Source organism: Megalobrama amblycephala, linkage group LG3, assembly GCF_018812025.1.
Source record: "Megalobrama amblycephala isolate DHTTF-2021 linkage group LG3, ASM1881202v1, whole genome shotgun sequence".
NCBI classification, from domain to species: Eukaryota; Metazoa; Chordata; class Actinopteri; order Cypriniformes; family Xenocyprididae; genus Megalobrama; species Megalobrama amblycephala.
In genome coordinates this window covers 59931202-59958761 of record NC_063046.1, presented here as the reverse complement: position 1 = coordinate 59958761, position 27560 = coordinate 59931202, and the positions used below count along the sequence as shown (strand labels likewise).

Below are 27560 nucleotides of genomic sequence, written 5' to 3'. Positions count from 1 at the left end.
ATACCGCCCAACCCTTATATTAAGTAAAGTGGAATGGTAAAAATTGGTGAAACTTGATAAAAGTTCACATCAGTGGAAAAGCCAAAACAGTCCTTTTACTAAACAGCATGACCTTTAAAGGAATGGATCCAAAATTAGATGAAAAGCTGTAGTTTTCTACAGCACATTAAGGCTTACATTTCTACTCTGACTTATAAGATTAATTCATTTTAAAATTATAATTTAAGGAAATTTGGACATAATTTACATCAAACATTTTCCTTTTAAATGAACATTTTTTTTTTCTTGTGAATAAAATAAGTTCCTCACATCATTTCATTTACAAAATCTATTTAATAGAGTACAAAAAACAAAGGTGTTACAGAAGAGCAATATGAATATTTAATTTGACAATGGCACTTTCCCCAAAATAAAATAATGTAAAAAAAAGAGACAATATTAAGTAGAAAAAAAACATCTTATGTAAACCAGAAAACGTTATACTGAACAGTCCTGAAACATCAGTTAGCTAAGCACAGGCCTAAACAAACACTTAATAAAAACAACATCATTACAAATCAATTCAAATTTCTCAGTGCAACTTGACAAACAAAACATGTTGCATTTGTCGTTTTGATGTTGATCAGTTGATAGTAATGCAGCGCAGGCCTCTCGTCTGAATCATTCGGGCAAAACAACAAGAACAAATTATTTAGACGGCACATACATCCCTTGGTCCTTGGATGAACGAGTGATGAAAGTAAAGTAGGTGTCAATTGTCATGCAGAGATGGCATATTAGATGCAAATGTTTTACCGCAGTGCACCTGCATTTATTTATTTACATAAATGATACCTGAAAGGTCATAAAGCAAAAACTTCTATTTTAGTTTTGGTTTTAATTCGATTATAACTTGTCTAGAAAGACGTGACATGTAGGTTATAATAAGGCTATAGGCAGTTAAAAATTAAGTATAAGTAGGATTCAAATACTGTACATCTGAGGCAACTAATCGACATGTATGTGAAATTTTAAAAGCATCCCATTGACATAGGATGTGCAGCACAGTTCATACAACATGCAACTTAAGGTGCGGTCACCTTAAGACTAAATGCACAGTTAGTGGTCATGTATTATTAAAAAAGGCATACTAAACATTTACTTCATGTAATATTACATGTACCTGACAAAAATCTTGACAGATTTGTTTTAAACTGATGTCTCTAAGCATACAATACTGTAAGGCAAATTACTGCATTAAAAATAAATCATTATAATTTAAGAAAGCAGACATTAAGCTATTCTATAATGTATGTTAGAGCCCCACGGTTCTGGATAAATTAAGAACTACGTTTCTTGTTGTTGTTGTTGTTGTTTAAAGTAGACATCACAATTCTTCCACGATTTAACGTTATTTACAAGAGGTTCTGACAAAATATTTAATTAACTAGAATTAAGTTGGGTTGCGTGAATGATTCAATGGCTCACTCATAAAGACTTCACTTGTCTTGTGACTGGATGAATGAGCATTTTTGAACGAATCTTTTGAATGAATGATTTAATGACAAAAACCTTTTTAAAAGTCACTTGTTGCCACCTACTGGCATAATGATGTAACTGATACAATCTTTATTTGAAGCGTCAAGTTACTTTCAAAAGGGGATTTGCTCTATTTTGATCCCTACTGTAGACATCAGTGTTTATATCAAAACTATAAACTTATCTCAGTAGTTCTGTGGTAATTTGAATTATTCTAAGATATTCGCCAAGTCTGCGGAATCGGGCTACTTTAACAATGTTGCCACGGATTGTTTTTCATGTCCGCAGGTTGAAGCGACCCCAAATAACATGATATTTAGCCCCTGGAATAAATCGAGATTGCAATCCTTTAACGATTGATTGTGAAGCTCTAATGAATGCATTTTGAAAAATGGTGCACTGAATTATTTAGTGTATATGTTTATTCATCCAAAAGGGTAATACAGACATAAAATTAAAATACTATAAATATTGTCTTTAGAATTCAAGTACCAGCCAACACTAGACTGATTGAGGAGCTCAGCGCTCGCTACCTTTAGCACCAGTTTATGTTGCAGCACCAGGTACTTCTTTACTGGTTTTATATTTGATTTGCAATCAGTTGCAATAAATAGAAACATCAACAAGCTCAACTTGCAGTTAAGTGGAATTGCTCGCTAGCGTGGTGGTTATATGTGGTTCAACGAAAGAAAATAGTGTGATAAACAGGAATAAAATTACAAATAACTGAACTGCAGTCTTGTCAGAGTTAAAAGATATGATTAAAATAGCCACATTATGAATAGACTTGTTCCATTAATTGCCAATTTGTAAAGAAATGGAAGCTTAATTACTGTAGTCACTATAGTGAGATGGCAAGATGGTCCACTCTACCTGCTTTACTACCACTTATCTGAGATGATGGACGGAAATAAGCACCACATTTTCTGTGTTAAAGGTGTAGGGACAAAGTGGCTCCCTGATTAACTGTTGGACAATGGCATCACCTTGACCAGACCAGACCGAAAGTCTGCCCAAACAATGGAGTATTTGTGTTATAATCTTGTGTTTCCTGGCTTACAACAGTCATTCTGCAATCCCTTTGTATCTCAGCGACTTGCAGTGCGATCGCCGCCCCGTGATGGGAGCCCACAGGTCTTGCAGCACTTTGCACGGACAGAAGGCACCTGACATCGACCGAGCCATTGGAGGGTCTGACAGAAGCGGAATGTCAAAAGGTCCCGTAAACACAACTGACCTGAAAGACACAGACAGAGAACAAACATGAGAGACAGTGCAGTTAGGACAACTCTCTCGAGGTGAGAGCACTTCACCACCTGCACGGCATACACGCACTAGTGCCTTCACACATCAGGGTATTTGCCCTCAAGCCAGGCAACACATTACAGAAACACAAACACCTTGAGAGTAGCAACAACAAACAAAAAAAATCACGCTCATCACTGATGCTGTGAATACCTGGAATAAAATCAAGCATTTCATTAAATAAAAGCATAATGGCTGCACAGCAGCACATAATTAAGGATCATTTGAAATGGACCCTTTTCGCATTTCTAGGCTTCTCAGAAGCAGAAGACATCATGGTTGGGTAAACTTCTATAGTGGTGAATGGAAACTAGCTTACAACAAAGAGAATTTTTGCATTCCCATTTGCCTCAATGGAGTGCATTAAGGCCTCGATATGCTTCAAAAGAAATCAAAGAATGAACTGGTGTGAAAATTTCGAACAAAATCAGGCCAAAACAAAGTTTGTTTATAGAGTTCAAAACAGCTTGCCAAAGCGAACTTTCTGGAAAAGTTTGCTCCGGCTGGTAAAACCTTCAAACTACCATTGGTCCATGGCGATGATGTAATGGGTAGTTGTGGCTCTGAGGCTCCGCCTTCTTTGATGTGGAAATTTTCTCCGGTTCATTTCTTCTGTTCAGTCCATCGAGGTCAGAAGTGAGTAAAAACATGAACACAATGGAGAGCTGCTTTACCCTCTTCATCTGGGTCTGATTCGGGCTCAATTTGATACAGCAATATAGACCTTATTATTTACATTTTCACCGAAGCAAGCACATGTAACCGGTAACAACTATTGGTAAGGGGCGTGGCGTTTCAGGACGCTTCAGCAAATCACGATACACTGGGCCAGCTAACCAATCTGAGCACATTGCGTATTTCGGAGGGAGTGGCTTAATAGAAGCAGAAAGTCAAACGAACCGTTCATATGACAGTGGAAACAGAGGTGTAGAATAATGGTAAAATATATGAAAAATACAGATTTTTTAAAAAAAACGAAGGATTAAGACATGTTAAACTGCACAATCAAACCTAGAAAAAAAACACTGAACCACCCCTTTAAAGCAATATGTTGTAAAAAGAGCTATACAGTACACCGATCAGGCATAACATTATGAGCACTGACAGGTGAAGTGAATCACACTGATTATCTCTTCATCTCGGCACCTGTTAGTGGGTGGATATATTAGGCAGCAAGTGAACATTTTGTTCTCAAACTTGATGTGTTAGAAGCAGGAAAAATGGACAGGTGTAAGGATTTGAGCGAGTTTGACAAGAGCCAAATTGTGATGGCTAGACAACTGGGTCAGAGCATCTCCAAAACTGCAGCTCTTGTGGGGTGTTCCCGGTCTGCAGTGGTCAATATCTATCAAAAGTGCTCCAAGAAAGGAACAGTGGTGAACCGGAGACAGGGTCATGGGCGGCCGAGGCTAGTCTTTTCCGCTGATCCATGTGAACTGGAATCATTTTGATAATGTTTTATCTATACATAGGGAAAGGAAAGGGAAGGAGGCCTTCGCAGGGGATAGATTAGTTGACACTTTAGAGCTGCTTTGTCATCGTGTCTAGGTGCAGGTCCTTCATTTCATCTAGATACGGCCTGGATCTGGCAGACTACGGTAAACCTCAGAATAAACAGAGAGAGACTAATATTAGCGCAGACACAGAGTGTGTCTGCTTCCCGAACAATGCTAGGAAGACTGTTCCAAAGTTTAGGTGCTAAAAAGGAAAGGTTGATTTTGATATTATAGGTATTATCAACTGGCCAGAATTTTGAGATCGCAATAGATGTGAAGGACTATAATGTACTAAGAGCTCGCGTAAGTACTGAGCTAAACCATTTAGTGCTTTGTAAGTAATTACCAAGATTTTAAAATTTATACAATGTTTAATAAGGGGGCCAATGCAGTGTTGACAGAACTGGGCTAATATGGTCATATTTCCTGGTTCTAGTTAGAACTCTAGCTGCTGGAGTTTGTTTATTAGGCGTGCAGGGCAACCACCCAGTAAAGCATTACAGTAATCTAGCATTGAGGTCTGTGAATGGCGGGGGGTGTGTGCCTCGCTTACCTGGGGCACAAAGCAAAAATGGTTCAGGAATGGTTTGAGGAGCACAACAATGAGTTTGAGGTGTTGACTTGGCCTCCAAATTCCCCAGATCTCAATCCAATCGAGCATCTGTGGGATGTGCTGAACAAACAAGTCCGATCCATGGAGGCTCCACCTCGCAACTTACAGGACTTAAAGGATCTGCTGCTAACATCTTGGTGTCGGATACCACAGCACACCTTCAGGGGTCTAGAGGAGTCCATGCCTCGATGGGTCAGGGCTGTTTTATCAGCAAAAGTGGGACCAACGCAATATTAGGAAGGTGGTCATAATGTTATGCCTGATCGGTGTAAATAAACGTGACATGTTTGTGCTGGAGAGCCGAACTGCAGAGCTGGTGCAAACATAACAAATAACAGTAAAATAAAAAATAAATAAATGTGGCATTATCTAGGTTCTTTTGACCGGCATTTTTGTTTCTGGGCCGTTTAAAGCACCACTACATATATGTTTTGTTTTTTTACCCCCTAAAGACAGAGAAAACGTAATAGGTTCACTCCTGACAGCAGGCAGTAAAACACACTCTGTTTACTGACTTTAAAAGGCCCATGAAATACAAAGGTGGGAGATGGCAAAATAAATTGGAGGAAGGTAAGATGGGGTGAAGGTGAGCATGCTGATGAATTTGGATGAGGAGCAGCACACTGACAAACCCTTTACACAGTATAAATTCAATCCTGTTATTCTATCGCAGTGGTTTCCAAACTGGTGGAGCAGCAAGGCTAAGGGACAGTGTACAGTCAAGTCAAGTCACCTTTATTTATATAGCGCTTTTTACAATGCAGTCAGCAGATTGTTATGCAAAAGAAGCATCTTCAGAGTGATAAAGACCCCACTGCTAAATTATCCCACTTATTATGCAGCTAAATGTCACATAAGAAAATAATTGAACACAAATTTTTTGGCATATATTTTTACCTCAAGATGACACCCATTTGATCAGCCTGTTATCAGTTGTAGTGGTTGTTGTTGTGGAATAAGAGAATGCTACATGGTGCGATTGAAGAATCAGAATGGAGAATGAGAAGAATCAGGAATTACAGGGAGGCGTGTAGAAACATAAATGAACGTTGCATGGTTCTGCACCAAGCATGAAGTTTGAGAAAAGACTGCCAGTGCAAGGTAAATGTAAAGCAGACGATGAATCTACTTTAAATGTCACATTGTGACATTAAATGTGGGCCGGATCTGAGCCGACATTATGTTGCTGTCAGGGCAGCCAAAAGTCAAGAAAACATGACGAGGCATATCTCAACCTCAGACGCACCAGGACAACGGTGGGTAATGAAGAGAGACCGCAGTGTGTTACAGTATGTGCCTCAAAATATTCGCTTCTGACAGTATGATGTCCAACAAGTTAAGACACCACTTCGAGCCTTCACATCACAAAATGCTATATATTACCATGATGGCCATAAAAAAAAAAAAATATATATATATATATATATATATATTAGGGATGCCACAATTCTCAATATAATATTGAACCGTTCGGTACGACATCCACGGTTCAATACGCGCTTGTGAATTGCGTTTTTTTCGGTTTTACGTTTAAATAATTTATGTGCGTTTTATTTCTCTCCGAATTGACTGTTTGTGTGTGCCTGTAAGTCTACGAGTACTCCTCCCCGCGAGTAAATATTCAATCACTATGCTCTAAAGTTAGGGGGCGCTGAACCATCATTCCACACTTTAACATGGCGAGCGGCGGGGAAGTGAGGCTACAGTACGAGGAAGCGCCGGCGTCTTTCAAATCCGTGGTGTGGAGACATTTCGGTTTTGCCGTTGAGTATAATCAAAGACTATAGAATAACACGACGCGTCACTCGTATTGTTTTGAATGGGAGAAAGTGAAGCGCGCGATATGGTGGAATAAGTCCCGCCTTCTAAATAAGAGCCAATCGCTGACTGATAAAGTCATCGCGTCACTGCAGCGGCCGTTAGAAGCACCGGTTTCTATAGAAACAGCCAGACGAGTGTCTCCGAAATGAGGCACAAGAGACGCGCATTTAGGTCTGCGCATGCGCATTAGCTTGATCCAGCCTGAAAAGTACAGATTTTTTGTCATGATTCCAGCGTTTGAGAAAAAAAATAAAATAAAATGAGGCAGTTGTTGTCAGATTTTATTGGTGATTTCAAATATTAAATTTAATCGAAAGCTTGGTAAACAGCTTTGGAGAATTTGTTTGTACAGTTTGTACATGGGCTACCAACAGCTGTGAGATGTCAGTGTTAATTTTAAAATAAAAAATTATTTTATATTATACAATACACTAGAAACTAGTGGACTTTTCTTTGCTTTTAAATAAAATAAAGGAGTATTGCAATAAATCGTTTTTACTTTTTCTACTAACCTCTTACTGTTCCTATTGCCTAAGCATAGAATAACAAACTGAACCGAACCGAACCGAAAACCGTGGTTAAAAAACCGAGGTATGTATTGAACCGTGGGCTAACTGTATTGTTGCATCCCTAATATATATATATATATATATATATATATATATATATATATATATATATATATATATATATATATATATATATATATATATATATATATATTCTTTTACCTTTTTTGGGCATGTTTTTGAGTGCATTCCACAAGTCAAGAAATATTTTCTTTCTGAATACCAGTTAAACGACATCATGTGTGCCAGTAAAAGGCTGTTTAAAAACATACTTTAAATGCCTGGTATTTAGCCTTGTTTAAAATAGTGATAAGGCCAAGAACGCTTAGAGGAGAGATCGAAGACAAAGAAGGGTTTACAAGTAAAAATTTACAGAGCAAAGAGTTGCAGACAGCCACACTAAATGGATTTACTGATCATTTCCACTGGATAGACCTCCAACAGAAGGAGTCATTCACGTCTCAGCACGACAGCATCTCCTCACGCTCCTAGATCACACAGTGTGTTGACATCAGTGGGGTCAGGGGCCTCAGCTGCAGTGGGATCACACACTGAGCCCCCCTCACCAGACTTCGCCTTCCCACACTGCCACTCTTCACAGGCTCGGAGTGGGAGGAGCAACGAACACAGCGTTTTAGGACAAATGGAGGGAAAAAACTGAAAGAAACTGCCGTTCCGTCAGCAAAACGCAGTTGCATACAGATAAGAAATCTGTTGACATAGTGTCCCATTTTTAGCATAATGTTGTTTAGACAAAGTACGATACAATTTATTACAAGCATACAGTAATTAGCTGAGTTTAGTATGTGATTCAGTGCAAATTTTGCATCTCACAAAAAGCAGTTCATAAATAGTTAATTGTGCAGTAAAAGAAAAGGTTAGCTTCTCGCATACACCTGCAAAGCTTCCTAGTTTTTGCTGTGCCTCTGCTCGCAAACACCTCATTACCAGCCTGTGAAAGCTGTCATGTTCTGTCAACTCAAAGAAAGTTAAAGCCCACAATTCGCATAGTCTGCTCATCTATGACCCTGTCATTCAGAGTTCATTCAGTCACAGGTTATGTATGATTCACAGCACACGTTGGAAATACATAAGAGATTCAGTGCCAAGTGAGGCTGCAGAACAAATCAATGAGCAGCTACTAAAAGCAGTGAATTAACGGACAGACCACTAACTGAAAAAGAACAGTAATGATTTATTACAAAAAGAGGGCCTAATAACACAACACCCTATTCACGCCAGGCATCATAAATGTGTAAATCTCCGTGATGATGCAAATGTCAGCCAGTTATTGAAATTTGGCTGCACTTGATGCATCTAAAAAAAAAAAAAAAAAAAAAAAACACAAAACAGGAGCCAGTTCAAATTGTTTTGATGGTTGCTATGTAAAAGGCAACAGTGGATGGATGGATGGATGGATGGATGGATGGATGGACAGACGGACGGACGGATGGATGGATGGATGGATGGATGGATGGACGGATGGTTGGATGAATGGTTGAATTGATGGTTGGTTGGTTGGTTGGTTGGCTGTATGGATGGATGGATGGATGGATGGACGGATGGATGGTCGGTTGGATGGTTGGATGACTAGTTAAATGGTTGGTTGAATGGATGTTTGGTCAGTTGGTTGGATTGATGGATGGATGGATGGATAGACGGACGGATTGATGGACAGATGGATGGACAGATGGATGGATGGGTGGATGGATGAATGGTTGAATGGATGGTTGGTTGGTTGGTTGGCTGTATGGATGGATGGATGGATGGACAGATGGATGGTCGGTTGGATGGTTGGATGACTAGTTAAATGGTTGGTTGAATGGATGTTTGGTCAGTTGGTTGGATTGATGGATGGATGGATGGATAGACGGACGGATTGATGGACAGATGGATGGACAGATGGATGTATGGATGGATGGATGGATGGTTGAATGTATAGTTAAATGGTTGGTTGGTTGGATGGATGGATGGATGGTTAAATGGTTGGTTGGTTGGTCGGTTGAATGGATGGATGGGTGGATGGGTGGATGATTGGTTTTCCCAAACTACTATAAGCTGATGTAATTCTGCTTGGAGGGAGTTACGTTTATATGTGTGGCCTGAACCACCAGAAGCAAATGTGTCTTGGAGGGTATTTATATTTAAAATGTTTATATATTTAAATACGTTTAAAGGTGCCATAGAATGGAAAATTGAATTTACCTTGGCATAGTTGAATAACAAGAGTTCAGTACATGGAAATGACATACAGTGAGTCTCAAACTCCACTGTTTCCTCCTTCTTGTGTAAATCTCATTTGTTTAAAAGACCTCAGAAGAACAGGCGAATCTCAACATAACACCGACTGTTACGTAACAGTCGAGATCATTAATATGTACGCCCCCAATATTTGCATATGCCAGCTCATGTTCAAGGCATTACACAAGGGCAGCCAGTATTAACGTCTGGATCTGTGCACAGCTGAATCACCAGACTAGGTAAGCAAGAACAATAGCGAAAAATGGCAGATGGAGCAATACTAACTGATCCATGATATCATGATATTTTTAGTGCTATTTGTAAATTGTCTTTCTTAATGTTTCGTTAGCATGTTGCTAATGTACTGTTAAATGTGGTTAAAGTTACTATCGTTTCTTACTGTATTCACGGAGACAAGAGAGCCGTCGTTATTTTCATTTTTAAACACTTGCAGTCTGTATAATTCATAAACACAACTTCATTCTTTATAAATCTCTCCAATAGTGTGTAACGTTAGCTTTAGCCACAGAGCACAGCCTCAAACTCATTCAGAATCAAATGTAAACATCCAAATAAATACTATACTCACGAACATTTTGTAAAGATCCATTTTGAGGGTTATATTAGCTGTGTGAACTTTGTTTATGCAATGTATATAGAGTCGAGAGCTCGGGGGCGGGGAGCGCGAGCAATTAAAGGGGCCGCAGCCTGAATCGGTGCATTTCTAATTATGCCCCAAAATAGGCAGTTAAAAAAATTAATTTAAAAAAATCTATGGGGTATTTTGAGCTGAAACTTCACAGACACATTCAGGAGACACCTTAGACTTATATTGCATCTTGTAAAAAAACATTCTAGGGCACCTTTAAAGTATATAACGAATTAACATTTAAATAATTATTTATTCTTTTTTATGTTATTTGTTCTTTTTTTAATAAAAACAAGTCTCTTATTCTCACCAAGGCTTCATGAATTGGATTAAAGATATAATAAGTGTTAAGTATTCATAATCATGAATGAACATTAACCTCTAATTACAACTCAATCATTATAAAGAATAGCGTGTGTAAGATAATGAAAGACTTGCACATTCCATCACACGCACACACACACGCACACACACACACACACACGCACACACACACACTTCCTGTATTTACATGATTTATTCCACACAGAGAAGCAAACCAAATCCCGTGACACACAGTGGCCTTCGGCTGGGAGAGGGCTCATTAATCCGGTCTGAACTCACCCCACCTCTCCAACATCCTGTAAGAGCTGCTTTAAACAATGCTGAGGAGTCTAAGTGATACAGGAAATGTAGTTTGTGTTTATTTTTGGTCCCTCATTCTGTCCTTAAACCAAATGAGCAGACAGTAGGCAATGAAAACTCAGAAGAGTTGAGAACAAATGAGGCTGTTCTCATGGAAACTACTGTAAATCACATAATTTTTCAATCACGGATTTTCCCCAACCTTTAACAGAATTGGTTCATTTAGTTCTTTAATGCAGGTTTCTCATGTTATTATGTAGAGTCAAGAAAATATGAGTCTTTGTAATCTTCCATCAGTAATTTCCTCTGCCGCTGAAACATTACTTGTCACCTTCATGTTGATCTACTTTTTTTGACATTAATATGCTTTTTCAATACAGCAATTTTTTGATATGAGCAGAACAACCCATTGGAAAGAAAACATTGACAAAAACATTGTATGCAATTACTTTATTATCTCTGTTATATTTAACAATATTATCTCATATTTCACTCTTATTAGTCTATTTAAACACATTCTATCTTTTTAACCAGAACTATTGCTAACAGCATTCAATCATCATCACTCTCTCAGCCCCTCAGCTAAAATGAAATAATAATAAAACCGCCAGTAGGTGGCAGCAAATCCTTGTCTTAACGAGTGAGTCATTGAATCATTCAGTCACACAATTCATTTAAAACAGCTGATTTATTCAGGGACAAAGCAAGTGACTGTCTTAGTAAGTGAGTCTGCGAGTCATTCATTAGACCGCTTCATTAAAAAACGCGGATTCATTCAGTAACGAAACTTGGCTCACTTGTGTGACACACAATGGCTCTACTGTTTGGAACTAGCCTATTTTCATTGTCAAAATAGAGGAAAAACAGACAATGTTGACAATATTGTGTCTAAAATTAAAGCTACATAATATTAACTTTATTGAACTGTTGTATAAGATCAATATCACATTTGCAAACGTGCTGATATTCAGGAAAACGCATGGTATTGCTTATAAATATTAAAAACAAGAACTTAGAGACGTGTTTTGCACCATATCCACCTAGGTTTTTGAAAGCATTTTTATTCATTTTTCAACAAATGCATCATTTTTTATATTATTTTTAATAAAGCTTAAAGAACGGTCTCAGAACTCTGGCTAACGTTCTGGCAAGGTTCTCTCAAAGTTATGAACAAACATTCCTCCAATAATTTTCAAAGTTATCTGGTCTTTAATAATGTTCTCAAAACATTAGCACAAAAAAATTATTTATACATGGTTGGAACATTTTATCCTAAAACGTTTAGTCGTACGTTCATCTAATGTCTTTTTTAAATATTATACTTGTTACTTTTGAATGTTCTCTGAACATTCTGAAACGTTTCCATAATGCTTGCAAAATTGTAAAATGGAATGTTAACGTTCGCATAATCAAGAAAAAACGTTTTAAAACATTTAAAAAACTGGATGTTTTGACCAATACAGTTTTGAGCAATACATTTACATTCATTCACTTATCAGACTGCATTGTATACAGTATGTTAACACAATGGTTTAAAGATGTACTGTGCCACAGGGTTAACTTGTTTTATAACAGCCGTCATTAAAACTGTAACAGCTGTAAAAGTAACAGCTGACTTCAGTTGAAATGCCATGAAATACACTTGTGATCTATTTGGACAGCGCTAAAAGAATTCAATCCAAACACTTATGCAAGACCTCTCTCAATATTCAAAACACTGTCAGTGAGGGGATCTCATCTGCAGCATGCCTTGCCAAAAGCGGTTATTATCTAAGGCAAAGGAAAAAACAGTACTATTAATAGCCCTTTGGGACGCCATTATTTACATATGTAGAGTGGGGAAGTCCACACTCAGAGAGTATTCTTCACCAAAAGGCACCCAGGATGGAAAATTAATTAAGCAAAAGCTCCAGCATCACAAAATCACAAAAGTCTGTAAGACGCTCCAGCTGACACTATGACAATTTGAGCCAAAAGGACCAGGTTTTTGGTAGCTGGTCAAGAAGCTGATTAATTCACAATCCAACACCAACAAACAAACTGAAACAAAGAAAGGAGATCCCATTCAGAAGACTGTTGAAGTCAAGTATTACAGGGCCGGAAGTCTGAATCTAGTGTAAAGTATCAACCAAACAAATCATTAAAAAATGAGGACAAAGGGAAAATAAGGTAGTATCACATAGCAAATCAGGAGCAAAGGAATCAATGTGGACCTCATCAAAAGTTAAATACAGCTACACCAGCGAGGACTTCCTCTAGACACATATTGGATAAAAACATCTTGAACTGCCAGATCCAACAAACCAACCATCCAACCAACCAACCATCCAACCAACCAACCAACCAACCAACCAATCAACCAACCAACCAACCAACCAACCAACCGACCAACCGACCAACCGACCAACCAACCACCCACCCATCCCACCAACCACCCATCAACCAACCAACACCACCCATCCAACCACCCACCAACCAACCACCCACCCACCCACCACCACCCAACCACCCACCCACCCACCCACCACCCACCAACCAACCAACCAACCAACCAACCAACCAACCACCCACCCAACAACCAACCAACCACCCACCCAACAACCAACCAACCACCCACCCATCCAACCAACCACCCAACCACCCACCCACCCAACAACCAACCACCAACCAACCACCCAACCACCCACCCACCAACCAACCACCCACCCACCCACCCACCCAACCAACCAACCAACCAACCAACCAACCAACCAACCACCCACCCAACCAACCAACCAACCACCCACCCACCAAACCAACCAACCACCCACCCAACAACCAACCAACCACCCACCCATCCAACCAACCACCCAACCACCCACCCATCCAACCACCCATCCAACCACCCAACCAACCACCCACCCACCCAACAACCAACCACCAACCAACCACCCACCCATCCAACCACCCAACAACCAACCACCCAACCAACCACCCACCCAACCAACCACCCATCCACCCAACCACCCACCCAACCACCCATCCAACCAACCAACCAACCAACCAACAACCACCCACCAACCAACCACCCACCCACCCATCCAACCAACCAACCACCCACCCATCCAACCACCCACCCAACCAACCACCCAACCACCCAACCACCCAACCAACCACCCACCCAACCAACCACCCAACCACCCAACCAACCACCCACCAACTAACCACCAACCACCCACCCATCCAACCACCAACCAACCACCCAACCAACCACCCATCCAACCAACCAACCAACCAACCAACCAACCAACCAACCAACCAACCACCCACCACCCACCCAACCAACAACCAACCACCCACCCACCCACCCAACCACCCACCCAACCACTCAACCACCCAACCAACCAACCAACCAACCAACCACCCACCCACCCAACCACCCACCCAACCACCCACCCAACCAACCAACCAACCAACCAACCACCAACCAACCACCCACCCACCCACCCATCCAACCACCCACCCAACCACTCAACCACCCAACCATCCAAACAATCAACCAACCGACCGACCGACCGACCAACCACCCACCCAACCAACCATCCACCCACCCACCCAACCAACCAACCACCCACCCACCCACCCATCCAACCACCCACCCAACCACTCAACCACCCAACCAACCAACCAACCAACCAACCAACCAACCAACCAACCAACCAACCACCCACCAACCACCCACCCAACCACCCACCCAACCATCCATCCACCCACCCACCCAACCAACCAACCAACCACCAATCAACCACCACCCACCCATCCAACCACCCACCCAACCACCCAACCATCCAAACAATCAACCAACCGACCGACCGACCGACCGACCAACCACCCACCCTTGCTTACACCTGGTATAAGACGCGTTTTCATATATCCAATCACAAGTGAACAACGCTAAATACGTGTGTAAACAGGGTCAAATAAGTTTTGAGCTTTTAAATCTTTGAACTTTCAATCACTTCTAAAAGTAGTGGAAAACACATTCAACCGCATTGCTTTCTTACTGTAGAGCTCATGTGGGTTAATGCGTTCAAACAGCCACAAAAGACTGTCTACTCTCCGCCTACTGACCTAATACAAAATCACTGTGGGACGTGTTGTAAAAAAAGGGCTACAAAACACACAGATTATACAGCTGCTTTCTTTAGCCTTTTCATTCGCTTCCTTTCCCGATTACTCGTAATCTGCGCAACACGGGTTTGTTCAGTTAATAAAATTTGTGCGTCACTTATGGCATTTCCGAGGTAGTGATGCAGAGTGTGATGAAATAAGAGGGAAGTCTCTTGAGGAAATCAGAGCAAAAGTGGTCACAGGAGACACATTTAAAAAGCATTTTAATACCAGTTGGAAACAAGGCCCTAGTCTTGCTCTAAGTAATACAGTTTGTACTTGAAGAAGACTAAAAAAAAAAAAAAGTTACAAAAGCTTAATGCAAAGAAATTATGAAATTCTCCACACTATGAAAGTTAAGATTCAAGGTCTGACACAGAACATCATCTTGAGCCCTAAAAAGTCTGTATGGATTAAAATAAATAATACATCAAGTCTTAATGATTACCGAGGAGGTGAAACCTGAGGTGTTTCATCTAGAAAACGTTTGTGCACAGCATGGTGGCATAATTATTTTTGAAATAAAATAAATCATGAAGTCTCCTAGTGACCTGCACTGAGGTGAAAAAATATGAACAAACATTGCTTTTCCCAAAACTAATCAAATGTGGGTGGATTTCCTGGATAATTTCTTTCAAAAGGTAAGGAATTAAACACATACACCCCCAAACCGCTCATCACGAATCACATTTTAATTAGCACACTGAGCCAAAGCAATTTTCTCAGCACTAGCACATAACAGGCCTGGCGGTACATTTCAAAGTAATGATGATGCTAATTAAAGGCTTTGAGACAGGTGAGCTGAATTACTTAAATAAGAAAGAAGTGACTGGAATTCTTGACAGGGATACGAAGGAGTAAAGATTAATGCAGGAAGCATTTTCTTGCTTGTAATTTTCCAATTTGGTGATAAGTGCTGTCTGTGAACCTCAAAATAATGACAATATTTTGAATAATGTAAATTTGACTAAAAACTCAACAACGCTTGTAGGTTAAAAACATTGCTTCAATAGAAAACATGTCACATTACTAGGGCTGAGTATTGTTTGAATATTCCAATAAGGTAAAAATCACATTAAAACTCCCACACAGGAATTGATAAGATTGTAATCGATTTTTGATTCCCAACCCTACACATTACAGAAGTAAAATGGGTTGTGAGTACCATCTTAACTCTAAACTAAGATCATAGACTAAAAAAACCCCAGATCTTTTAGCTAAGATTCTTTAAGCTGTTAGCTTTTGTCTTATTGGTCTGAAACTACAACTCCTGTTCATGTGAAAGGCCTGTGTGTCATTCTCTTTATATATCAGAATAATCATTGTCTGGTGTGTTGCACACAGCTTTCTTCTATTCCCAATGGCCCATGACAAAAGAGCAGCTTCCAAGAAGGATTCAGGGGTCCGTAAATGGCACAGATATTCTGTCCAATCCTTCAGCAACCAGCAATAATCAAGTCAAACCAATCTAAAGGTGCAGCACTTTATAGAACGTTGAATAGCAAACAAAAAGTGGATTTTCTCTCTCTCTCTCTCTCTCTCTCTCTCTCTCTCTCTCTCTCTCAGTATGATTGCTGATAAATGAAAGGCAATTGCTTTAAACCTACAAATGTCATTAGTATTCATGCTACCAGGTAACTGCAGTTCACAATAACACACACCAGATTTGTCCAAGCTATAGAGGAAAAAAATCCCTTTTGGCTATGGCATCTCAAAGGTGAAGTGTATATTTTTCAAAACTAAAATACACCTATCCCAATTTAATATGCAACAACAATAGACAAAAGGAAAGTATAACTAAGCTGTTCATAAGCTTATTTCCCCTAAGACTGGAAATACTGTGGTTCTGTGGCATTTTTAATAAACGCCTATAAAATATCTATGACTTGTATAAAAAGACTCTTCCAGTCTCAGCTACAACTACAGTGTTTGAGGGCGGGGCAAAGTAGATGTTGCTCACAGGCAGCCAATGAAGTCCATCAGGTGGCATTATGCAAATTTGTTACAAACTTAGAGGCAGTTCAGAATCTCTTCTTTCTTTTGGGAAACAATAACTCCATTTATCATGTGCTTTGATCTTTGAAACTTTGCAGACCTTTTACACTGTTAAACACTTGTATTACACACAGAATGAGAGGTAATATCTGAAAAAGGTTAATAGGGACACTAAAAATGAAATGAAATTGCACATTGAATTTCACTCATTTTAATTCTACTACCTTAAATTCACATTTGAATCCTACCTTGGTTCAAAAGGCAATCTCAATTTAATTCTGTCAATATGCATGTATACATTGCCTCACAAAGCTCTACTCACCAGAGGGGGCGCTGTCACAGTCATGAACGTTACACTTCTTTGTGTTCTTTGGTCGAGGTTCATGATCACAATCCACATGCTCATTTTCATCCTCAAGCTCGGCCTTAGTGTTGACACATTTGACCAGTCGCCGTTGAACGCCTCCTCCACAGGAAACCGAACACTGCCAACACACAATAGACAAGCCTGTTTAACACCCAGTACGGTTTCTACAATCCATCCATTCTGGGCCAAGTTCGCTTTAATAATCTTCCATCAGATGGCTCTGATCAACAACCTAATAGAATGTTTTGACAGCCTATGACTGTCTTTAAAGGGGGATTATGATTTCCCTTTTTTAGCTTTAGTTAGTGTGTAATGTTGCTGTTTGAACATAAACAACATCTGCAAAGTTAGGACACTCAAAGTTCAATGCAAAGGGTGATATTTTCTTTTACGGAAATCGCTTTTTAAGGACTACAACAAACGGCCGGTAGGGACTACAACGAGCTTCTTCCCAGGTTAGTAACAAAAGTTGTAACTTCTTCCTGAGTCTCTCCATCAGTGTCGACTCCGGTTTGAACAATGTAAGGCTGAACACCGTTACTGACAATCCTCATTTTGGCTGCATGAGATTCTCCAGCTTTGTTGTTGTTGAGCTGTTAAAGCTCCGCCCCCTTCTGGAAAGGGGGGCGGGAGCAGCAGCTCATTTGCATTTAAAGGGACACACAAAAACGTCGTGTTTTTGCTCACACCCAAATAGGGGCAAATTTGACAAGCTATAATAAATGATCTGTGAGCTGAAAATTCACAGACACATTCTGGGGACACCAGAGATTTATATTACATCTTGTGAAAAAAGGGCATAATAGGACTCCTTTTAAAGGGGTCATATCCTACAATTTTCATTCAGTTTTTTCCACTTTCAGTAGATGTTTACACTTTTTTTTCATCAATTGTAAGAAATCCAAAACAATTTTAGATTCTGAAAGTTCTGTTTACATGAACCCTAAATGTTGCAGTCTGATTCACAAATTTGTTTACATACATGTATTCCAAACAGAACTTCATTGCATTGCCCATTCGCCACATTCAGAACCACAGAAGGCCACCGCTATAATGTCACCAGAGCTATCATGAGTATAACTGTCATTTTTGCCTCATGACACATCTAAAAAGAAAGCTGACAACTATTTTTTTTTTTAGAAATCTTCTGACCAGTTCGTCAGATGAGACTTAAAGGTGCCCTAGAATCAAAAATTGAATTTACCTTGGCATAGTTGAATAACAAGAGTTCAGTACATGGAAATGACATACAGTGAGTCTCAAACACATTGTTTCCTCCTCCTTATATAAATCTAATTTGTTTAAAAGACCTCCAAAGAACAGGCGAATCTCAACATAACACCGACTGTTACGTAACAGTCTGGATCATTAATATGTACGCCCCCAGTATTTGCATATGCCAGCCCATGTTCAAGGCATTACACAAGGGCAGCCAGTATTAACATCTGGATGTGCACAGCTGAATCATCAGACTAGGTAAGCAAGCAAGAACAATAGCAAAAAATGGCAGATGGAGCGATAATAACTGACATGATCCATGATATCATGATATTTTTAGTGATATTTGTAAACTGTCTTTCTAAATGTTTTGTTAGCATGTTGCTAATGTATTGTTAAATGTGGTTAAAGTTACCATTGTTTATTACTGTATTCACAGAGACAAGAGAGCCGTCGCTATTTTAATTTTTTAAACACTTGCAGTCTGTATAATTCATAAACACAACTTCATTCTTTATAAATCTCTCCAACAGTGTGTAATGTTAGTTTTAGCCATGAAACACAGGCTTAAACTCATTCAGAATCAAATGTAAACATCCAAAAATACTATACTCACATGATCCGACGCATGCATGCAGTATGCATGACGAACATCTTGTAAAGATCCATTTGAGGGTTATATTAGCTGTGTGAACTTTGTAAATGCAATGTATTATAGTCGAGAGGGAGTGCGCGATTTAAAGGGGCCGCAGCCTGAATCGGTGCATAGTTAATGATGCCCCAAAATAGGCAGTTAAAAAAATTAATAAAAAAAAAATCTATGGGGTATTTTGAGCTGAAACTTCACAGACACATTCAGGGGACACCTTAGACTTATATTACATCTTGTAAAAACTGGTTCTAGGGTACCTTTAAATAAACATATGCACGCTTATATAGCGTAAAACATATGTAAACACCACGGCACTGTGCATGTGTCCAACAGTCGAGAACATAGTCAGATTCAAGTGTTTACATGCTTTTTTAATTTTTTTATTTCAGGTCTACACCACCCCTTTCAACCCGATTAAAATGTCATTCAGATTGAGTGAATTCATTAAAATGCTTTGGTGGACACACGGCCTTAGAATTAAAAAGGCAGTGCATAAGGTTTGGAGGACTTTTATATATTATCATATGAACACTTTAAGTCCTATTAACAAACCAGCCTTATTTTGCTAAATCAACAGTGTTGATGTTTTAGAATGTGAAATTCAATGTCATGCATTTCTTAACATTTTGTTTGTCCGATTAGGAAATCTAATTATAGTGCGAGTACATTTCTGTACATACCCTGGTCCACATTAGCAACTTAATGTGCAGAATAAGCATTGTGAGTTCATGGAGACAGGGATAACTGCAGGTTGGAGTAATGGGTGTGCCGAAAGGTGAAATGCTACACCAAAAACTAACTCCTAACCCTACCCCACACCCTAACAGGCAGCTTTCACGGCCAATTGTAAAGACCTTTCGGCACGTACCTTTAGTTACACACGTTACTACAACTTGCAGATACCCACACTTGAGTTCATGTGGGCACACTGTGCATTTGACTTCACTGATTGTCCAATTATGTAACTTCCTACATTCAGCTGTGACATTATGCACACACTATGAATAATCCATTACATCTCTCGATCTTTGAATATCTGGAAAGAAACATTGAATAAGAGATAATTACAAATGAATCAATCTTCTGTAATTTTCTTCCACTATTTGGGATGTTGCCATTTTCAGAAACTGCCACAACAGAGCAAACTACAGTAATCAGAAGCTTTCAAACAAATGATTGCTTGCCAAACATTTGTTCAGTGTTTTTATTCTTTCCAATACGTGATAAATATGCTGCCTAAAGTTCTGGGGGGTGGGGGAATTACAAGTGGTTGTGGGTTGTGGAGTAGTATTTGGTGCGGGAGTCTTGTCTTGTTCTCAAATCTGGTCCACTTCTGCACATTTAAATCAGTCATGAAGAGTAACAAGGTTTGTGCACACTTTCTTCTTATTTGCTGCCTTCTAGTTTTATGGTGTAGAGTTCACTCACTTTTCTGCGCTCATGTAACCAAACAGATGTTCTTGGTTTCCCCAACAGTTTTTCAATAAAAAAATCTGAGATTCTGAACAGAACCCAGCAAATGATGTCCCTCTAATTCTGATTGTGTGGGATAACTGGTTCACATATTTAAGCCCTGTTTACACCTGGTATTAAAGGTGCAATATGTAATATTTTCTGTCCGCTAGAGGTCGCTAGAAGTCTATTCAAAACAAAGGCGTAACTTGATGACGCCAAGATTGAGCGCGGAATCTCGGGACGTGATCTTCACCTCAACGGACAGTGCAAGGGATAGGACTTGGGAAGAAATCATGTTCATGGATGAGATTATTAACATTACTGTAGTATGAAGCAGAGCAGGAGTGAGTGTTGTGGAGCTGAACGAGGAGCTGGAGTGATTGATCAACACACGCCTCACGAGCAGCAGGACTTTTATTATGCCACAGTTGCCGGCGCCACTTCCTCTTTTCCGGTCATGAGTATGAGGTAACGCAGCTCTGTTTATCATATTAGATACATTTGAGTGTGTCGAAAATTATGTTATAACGTTACTCTGTGCATTTGCTCGGCGGCTGCTGTGAGACAGTTACACACTGTAGTAAGATAGATTGATTTTTTTCGTGTTTTTCTCTGATGCATGGTAAAGCATGGTACTCGCAAAAAAATCAAGAAAATTAAATTTAAGCAATAAGACTAAACGTGCTGAGGTATATAACAATTATTATTTTTCTGTCTATAAATATGTCAGAACAGTTGTTCCTTGACTATTAAAACATGTAATATATATTAAAGCGTCTTTGGTGTTTCCATGGTTTCTACAAAATTAAACCGGAAACCGAGGGTAACGCGGGTATGACGCAATTGACAGGCGACTCCTCACACGTCCCGGAGCCTTGATTAAAATTGCAATTTTCTTACAATTTACAAATAGTTGGAAACATTTGGGATATTGTAAGTACTCAACTGAACAAAATATAACACTGGCCTAGTAGTTTTTGGATATTTTACTGCAAAATTCTTACATATTGCACCTTTAAGATGAGTTTTGGTCGATCGGATCACAAGTAGACGAGGTGTTTTAATCCGTCTCTTTTGTCCACTTTCAACCACTTCTGTCTTGATATCTTCAAATGTCTTCAAACCAAACTTGGGTCTTCAGCCGACAAAGATTAAATCCAATCTGGCTAGCGTGCTTCCCGTAATGTTTTCGCATTAGGTCAGGAGGCGGAGAATAGACTGTCTTTAGTTGCTGTTTGAACACATTCGACCACATGAGCGTCTACTCTACGAAAGCAATCCGGTCGAATACATTTTTGACTACCTCTGAAAGTGGTCGAAAGTGGATTAGTTCAAAACGTTTTAGACCCCGTTTACATCTGTATTTATTTAGCGTTGTCCACTTGTCATCGATCGACCAAAACGCATCTTAATACCAGGTGTAAACAAGCCCTTACATGCATCAACTGTTATCTAGTGCCGAGACACACTGTTAAACTGGATTTTACGACACTCACCCGACCCCAGGATCCAGTAATCCACTGGTTGCATGGATGGACGTTGCAAGTCTGGATGTTGCTGGGCTGCAGATCGTCATCACATTTCCCAGTTTCAGGGCAAGTGACCAGCCTCTGTTGCTCCCCACCTCCACACAGCTCTGAACACTGTGGGCATAGATGATGTTAAAATCAGACACACAGATGAAGAGAGTAGAGTGAAGATCAGGAAACAGATGCAAAGAGCTAAGGAGGGATAACCAACTACAGATCGCGAAACCTCTTTACCTGCCCCCAAGAGGAGGTGTACCAATCTAAACAGTTGTGGATGTTACAGGGAATTCGGACAGGAGGTCTGGGGGAAGTGGCCTGGCAATGAAATGGCCGCAGCAACCTCTGATCTCGTGTGTCGTAACACTGAATCTCTCGGACCTTCACTCCTACACCACAGTTCTTCGAGCACTGCCGAAATAGAGACCAGGAGTAGCAACTTCCACTGTTTTATCATTCATTGAATTCATTATGTTTGACTGCATGCATGTGGACTTACTTTACTCCACTCTCCAATTTTCCACGCGGAGCAGGGTCGAAGGTAGCAGCGGCGCGCTGGCACTGGCCTAATAGCTAAGTCACAGTCTGATTCTTCACCAGTGCTGCAGGACACTGACCTCCAAATGGCACCAAGCCCACAACTTGTGGAGCACTACAATACAAAATTATTTGTAGTATTAAAGTATCTGTTCACACTCAACAAATACCCTGCTTAAAGTAAATTATCCAAGTAGGAGCCATTCCTGGATCACCATTTTTATTAGCTAACCAAATTTTAGGGTTACTTTTAAAGTTAGAGGTTATGGGCTTCAACAACATTCTTCTAAATACATCATCCCTTTGATTTTCAGGTTATGAAACCTGGTGTATACATACACTCAAACACTAGCTATGTTTCCATCCAAAGTTATGCGCAAAATTGGAATATCACATAAAACATTTGCAAATAAAGCAGTGAGTCGAAGAGAACAAAATTGTCACTTACTGATAAACTGGCAGTAGGAAAAGCCACTGTGGGACATTTTTCATATATAATAAATTACTTGTGCCTCATAGCACACAGACAAAAGCAATAAATGCAGTCATGTTATCTTGCTTTCAGAGGCTGCTGCCTGTTGTTTGGGAATGCAGACATGCAAGACCGTTCTGGGAGGTAATGATACCGAACCACTTTGATGACAGACTTTGGCTCAGGTATGATCAAAACAACATTTCAGATGCTGTGCAATGAGATCGGTCCACTGGTTAGTCCAGTTATGCCATCCCATTGAGCAAAGTCATATTACTTTTTTGATGTGCATCGAGGAATTTATTCTGTAAACAAGTTTCCTCATAGTTTATGCACATGTCTTCTTATTGGATAAAAAAATATCCAACTCAGTTGAACACATACATTTTTATTAATACAAGTTTTTAGAATTTATGCACATCTTGGCATTTCCATCCAGCGTTTTTTAATGCGATATTCCAAAATTCACATGAAAATGGGTGGATGGAAACATGGCTACTGTCTGATTTAAAGGGATAGTTCACCCAAAAATGCTTACCCCCAGGGCATCCAAGATGTAGGTGACTTTTTTCTTCAGTAGAACACAAATGATGATTTTTAACTCCAACCGTTGCCGTCTGTCAGCCGTATAATGTATGTCAATGGGAACTTCGTCTATAAGAGTAAAAAAAAACATGCACAGACAAATCCAAATTAAACCCTGCGGCTCGTGACGACACATTGATGTCCTAAGACACGAAACGATCGGTTTGTGCGAGAAACTGAACAGTATTTATGTAATTTTTTGCCTCTAATACACCACTATGTCCAATTCCCCTCCACATCCAGTTAAAGAGGTCAAAAAAACGCGTTCTGACGAAGGAAGTGATGTCTTGCACTTTGCTTCAATGAGCACGAGACATCACTTCCGTTGTCAGAGCGCGATCAGACCTCACCAACCGGATGTGGATGGCAGTTGGACATAGTGGTGTTTTAGAGGTAAAAAATGATATAAATACTGTTCAGTTTCTCATTGTATCGTCAGTTGACATCATTGTATCGTCACGAGCCGCAGGGTTTAATTTGGATTTGTCTGTGCATGTTTTTTTTTACTCTTATAGACGAAGTTCCCATTGACATACATTATACGGCTGACAAACGGCAACGGTTGGAGTTAAAAATCATCATTTGTGTTCTACTGAAGAAACAAAGTCACCTACATCTTGGATGCCCTGGGGGTAAGCAGATAAACATCAAATTTTCATTTTTAGGTGAACTATCCCTTTAAGGATGGATAGCTGTGCCATATGATCATTTACATCCATTTTTGGTGCTAAAATAACACGAAATATTTCATTACCTGAAAGACAAAGTTATGTTTGTGTTGAAATCTAAAGCTGTGGTGTCAGCATAATTCAAGGACTCTTATCACGGTGGCCGACTGCTGTTTCTCAGCCCATGCTGGTTTCATATCTAGAGAATGTGAGGAATGCATAATTAACTACTCACAGCACTCCAGTTGCCTTTTTTCCAGTGTGCAGGGGAGGCCGATGGGGAAAGGGAAGTCATGACCAGCCCAGTGGGCATCAGATGGCTAGATGAATGCACTGAACGCTCAATGCTGGTGCCCTGAGATGGCTGCTCAGTAGGAGTAGAGAGAGTTGGGTTCAGCTCAGTAGGTCTCAACATTCGGGCAGTAATAATAATCTCATTGTTATCAATCTCCGTCCAATGAGGTAAGGGGACCGGAGTTCCCCAAGGCTCTATTTTAGGCCCGTTTGTCTTAGTTGTCACAATGGCTCCTGAATACCAACTGTGAGTTTCTGCTGCAATTGTAGTGTCTGGAATCTCATTCGGAGTGAAGAGCGGGGGCTCAAAGTCACTTTCCGTTTCTGCAGGAGGTAGAGCTGTTGTTCCAGCTGCTGAGGTCATGCTACTGTAATGTTTGGCTGGGATAGAGGAAGTTAGAGATGGAACAGACTCTTGGGAAAAGCTATCCGAGGTCGTAGTAAACTCTCTTACATCGGGCCAGGGTTCACTAGCCTTCGTTTTAATTGGTGGCTCAGTGAAAACTTTATATTTTGCCAAGTCATCACTGGAAGCACTGCTTAGAAGCTCCAATGGGTGAGATGTTGCACTCAGCGAGACTGTCGGTGATGCTGTACGCCATTGTAATGGAGTAGTGGGATTATAAACATGTCTGTTCCCAAACTGAAACGCATAATCTAAAGGAGGTTCATAATTTTGAGTGCCATGTTGTGGTGGAAAGCTTTCCCAGTCACTTTCACCCCCAGGAACATCTTCACCAAACACCCCTTCATTCTCATCTTCAGTAAAGTCATGGTTATTGGAATTTCCGTTCAAGTGCACATGTGATTCAGGAGTGAAGATGATGTTTGGCACAGTTTCATATGATAATGTGTGCTTGTCCTGAGGGGACACATCTGCAGTTGATGGAGGCTTGCTTGTAATGCTTATGTCCTGACTTAAGCCAGTATCAATGTCTGATGCCTTCCATTTGTTAAATAACCTGGTAACAACAGAAGATGGTTCAATTGTTGTAATGACAGGCAGAAAATAGTCCTCAGCAAAAAGCTCGTCATTATTTTCATTCAAAATGTCTTTCTTTTGAGGCCCATGACCTTCAGTACCCTTGCCTGCAATGCTCTCAGAGCGCATAGTGGTGGTGCTGTATTGTTTTGCAGTGGTGGATGGCGATGAGGTAGTTATGGGGACATCTGTCCCTGCCAGATAAACATCTCCATGTTTTATTCCTGAGTTATCAAACATATTTTCATCTTTATCAAGGTCATACGACAGATCCTCATGGAATTTTATAAAATTATAGTCATAGTAAAAATCATCAACTTGAAGATTTTTTACAATAGAATTTTCAGAGGACTTTTCAACATGACTGTAATGTGAGAAATCATCTTCTATAATGTCATTGAGGTCAACATTGCCTCTAGGCTGATTTATAGTAGGACTGGCATGAGGTATAGCTTTTATCTCGTTGAAAAATTCTTTGCTGGACGCTCCACTTCCTGACCAGTCGTTGCCAAAGGTGTCCGAGTTCATGGGGCAGTCCTTAGCATAGCATGGCATGGTTGAATTAGGCTTGGCTTTCGGATCACAGTCTGCACCAGTATTCCAGCTGCAGGTCACGTCACGGATGCGGACACCAGCTGCACAGCTCACTGAGCACTGTGGAAGAAACGGTCAGTAAGAGCTGTCAAGGTCAGAAAATTGTCTCACATCGATTTTAAAATAAAAATGAGACAGCAATTGAAACTGTTCTGTATAACAATGAGTTGTTAGAAAGTAGGCTTTGTGCAGTTTTATCCCATGAAACAAAATCTGAATTTTATATTTTTATATGAATTTTACACATTCACATACACATTTCTAGTAATTGTGCAGTTAATTCTCATATTGTATTTTCAGAAAGTTTTGGAATATTTTTCCTCTCCCCAAATTTGTCACTACTGAAACACAATAATAAATAATTTTATAAGAAGGGTCACATTGACCTATTAAGACTTTGTTTACATCTACCTTGTAAATATATATTTTGCCATTTTTAAAAAAAGTTTTCACAGGTAAATCAATAACAATTACAATTTTAACAATATTTCAAGTGTAATTTATGAGATTTGTTGTATTTTGAATCCAATCTTTCTTTGCAAAAGGCATAAAGTTTATCAAACTGATTTCAACGTGAAGGATTCATTAGTTTGAATATACATTGAACCAAACACTATAATAACATCTTAGTTGATCATTCAATATACTTTATTTTTGACAAAACATCCCATGTTTTGGTCGTGACTGCACATTTTCAGTAGTGACAGTAAGAGACCACATCACATTACAAAATTTTAACTCACATACTAAAACACTAAAACATATTAAAATACTAATGTTAAAATACTAAATTTGCATAGCTGTACTAAAATTCCCACAAATAAATGATGTAGTGTCCCCTTTTGTCACTACCAAAACAATGATGACATGTTTCGGTCGTGACTGTTTCGGTAGTGACAATTTTAGATACTTTTGAGCTCAAAGATGATAATCAGCACATGGTTATCTAACACAGTTCTGAACAGTTGTACACACAAAAACTAAATTTTATCAAATAACACCTAAAAAATTGCTTAATTGCATATAAAATGTGTTTGGTAGTGACGTTCCTTAAAGTTACACACAGATTCTCAGACTTTTGAACACATTTAACTCAAAATGACGGACATATCTACTGTGAAAGAGAGGCTGTGAGAGGGAGGGACATAGGAATATTTCCTGATCATAAATGTAGAAGTGTGTTAAAATCAGTCTCAGCCAATGACTAAAACATACACTTCAGTAATGACA

At 39.6% G+C, this 27560-nt stretch overlaps 1 protein-coding gene across 2 annotated transcripts in view; it reads right to left on the bottom strand.

Moving 5' to 3' along the window:
* Positions 1-313: 313 nt before the first annotated feature.
* The window catches only part of LOC125265825 (A disintegrin and metalloproteinase with thrombospondin motifs 7), a 91016-nt gene continuing 63769 nt past the window's right edge, over positions 314-27560 (bottom strand). For both annotated transcript variants that reach the window (XM_048186335.1, XM_048186334.1), the window contains 6 exons: positions 24696-26390; positions 22698-22850; positions 22436-22609; positions 22169-22315; positions 17303-17465; positions 314-2755 (listed from right to left, as the gene is read on the bottom strand). In XM_048186335.1, the coding sequence (XP_048042292.1) occupies positions 2607-2755; positions 17303-17465; positions 22169-22315; positions 22436-22609; positions 22698-22850; positions 24696-26390 (2481 nt within the window). In that variant the 3' untranslated portion in view covers positions 314-2606. The remainder of the gene's footprint in view (positions 2756-17302; positions 17466-22168; positions 22316-22435; positions 22610-22697; positions 22851-24695; positions 26391-27560) is intronic.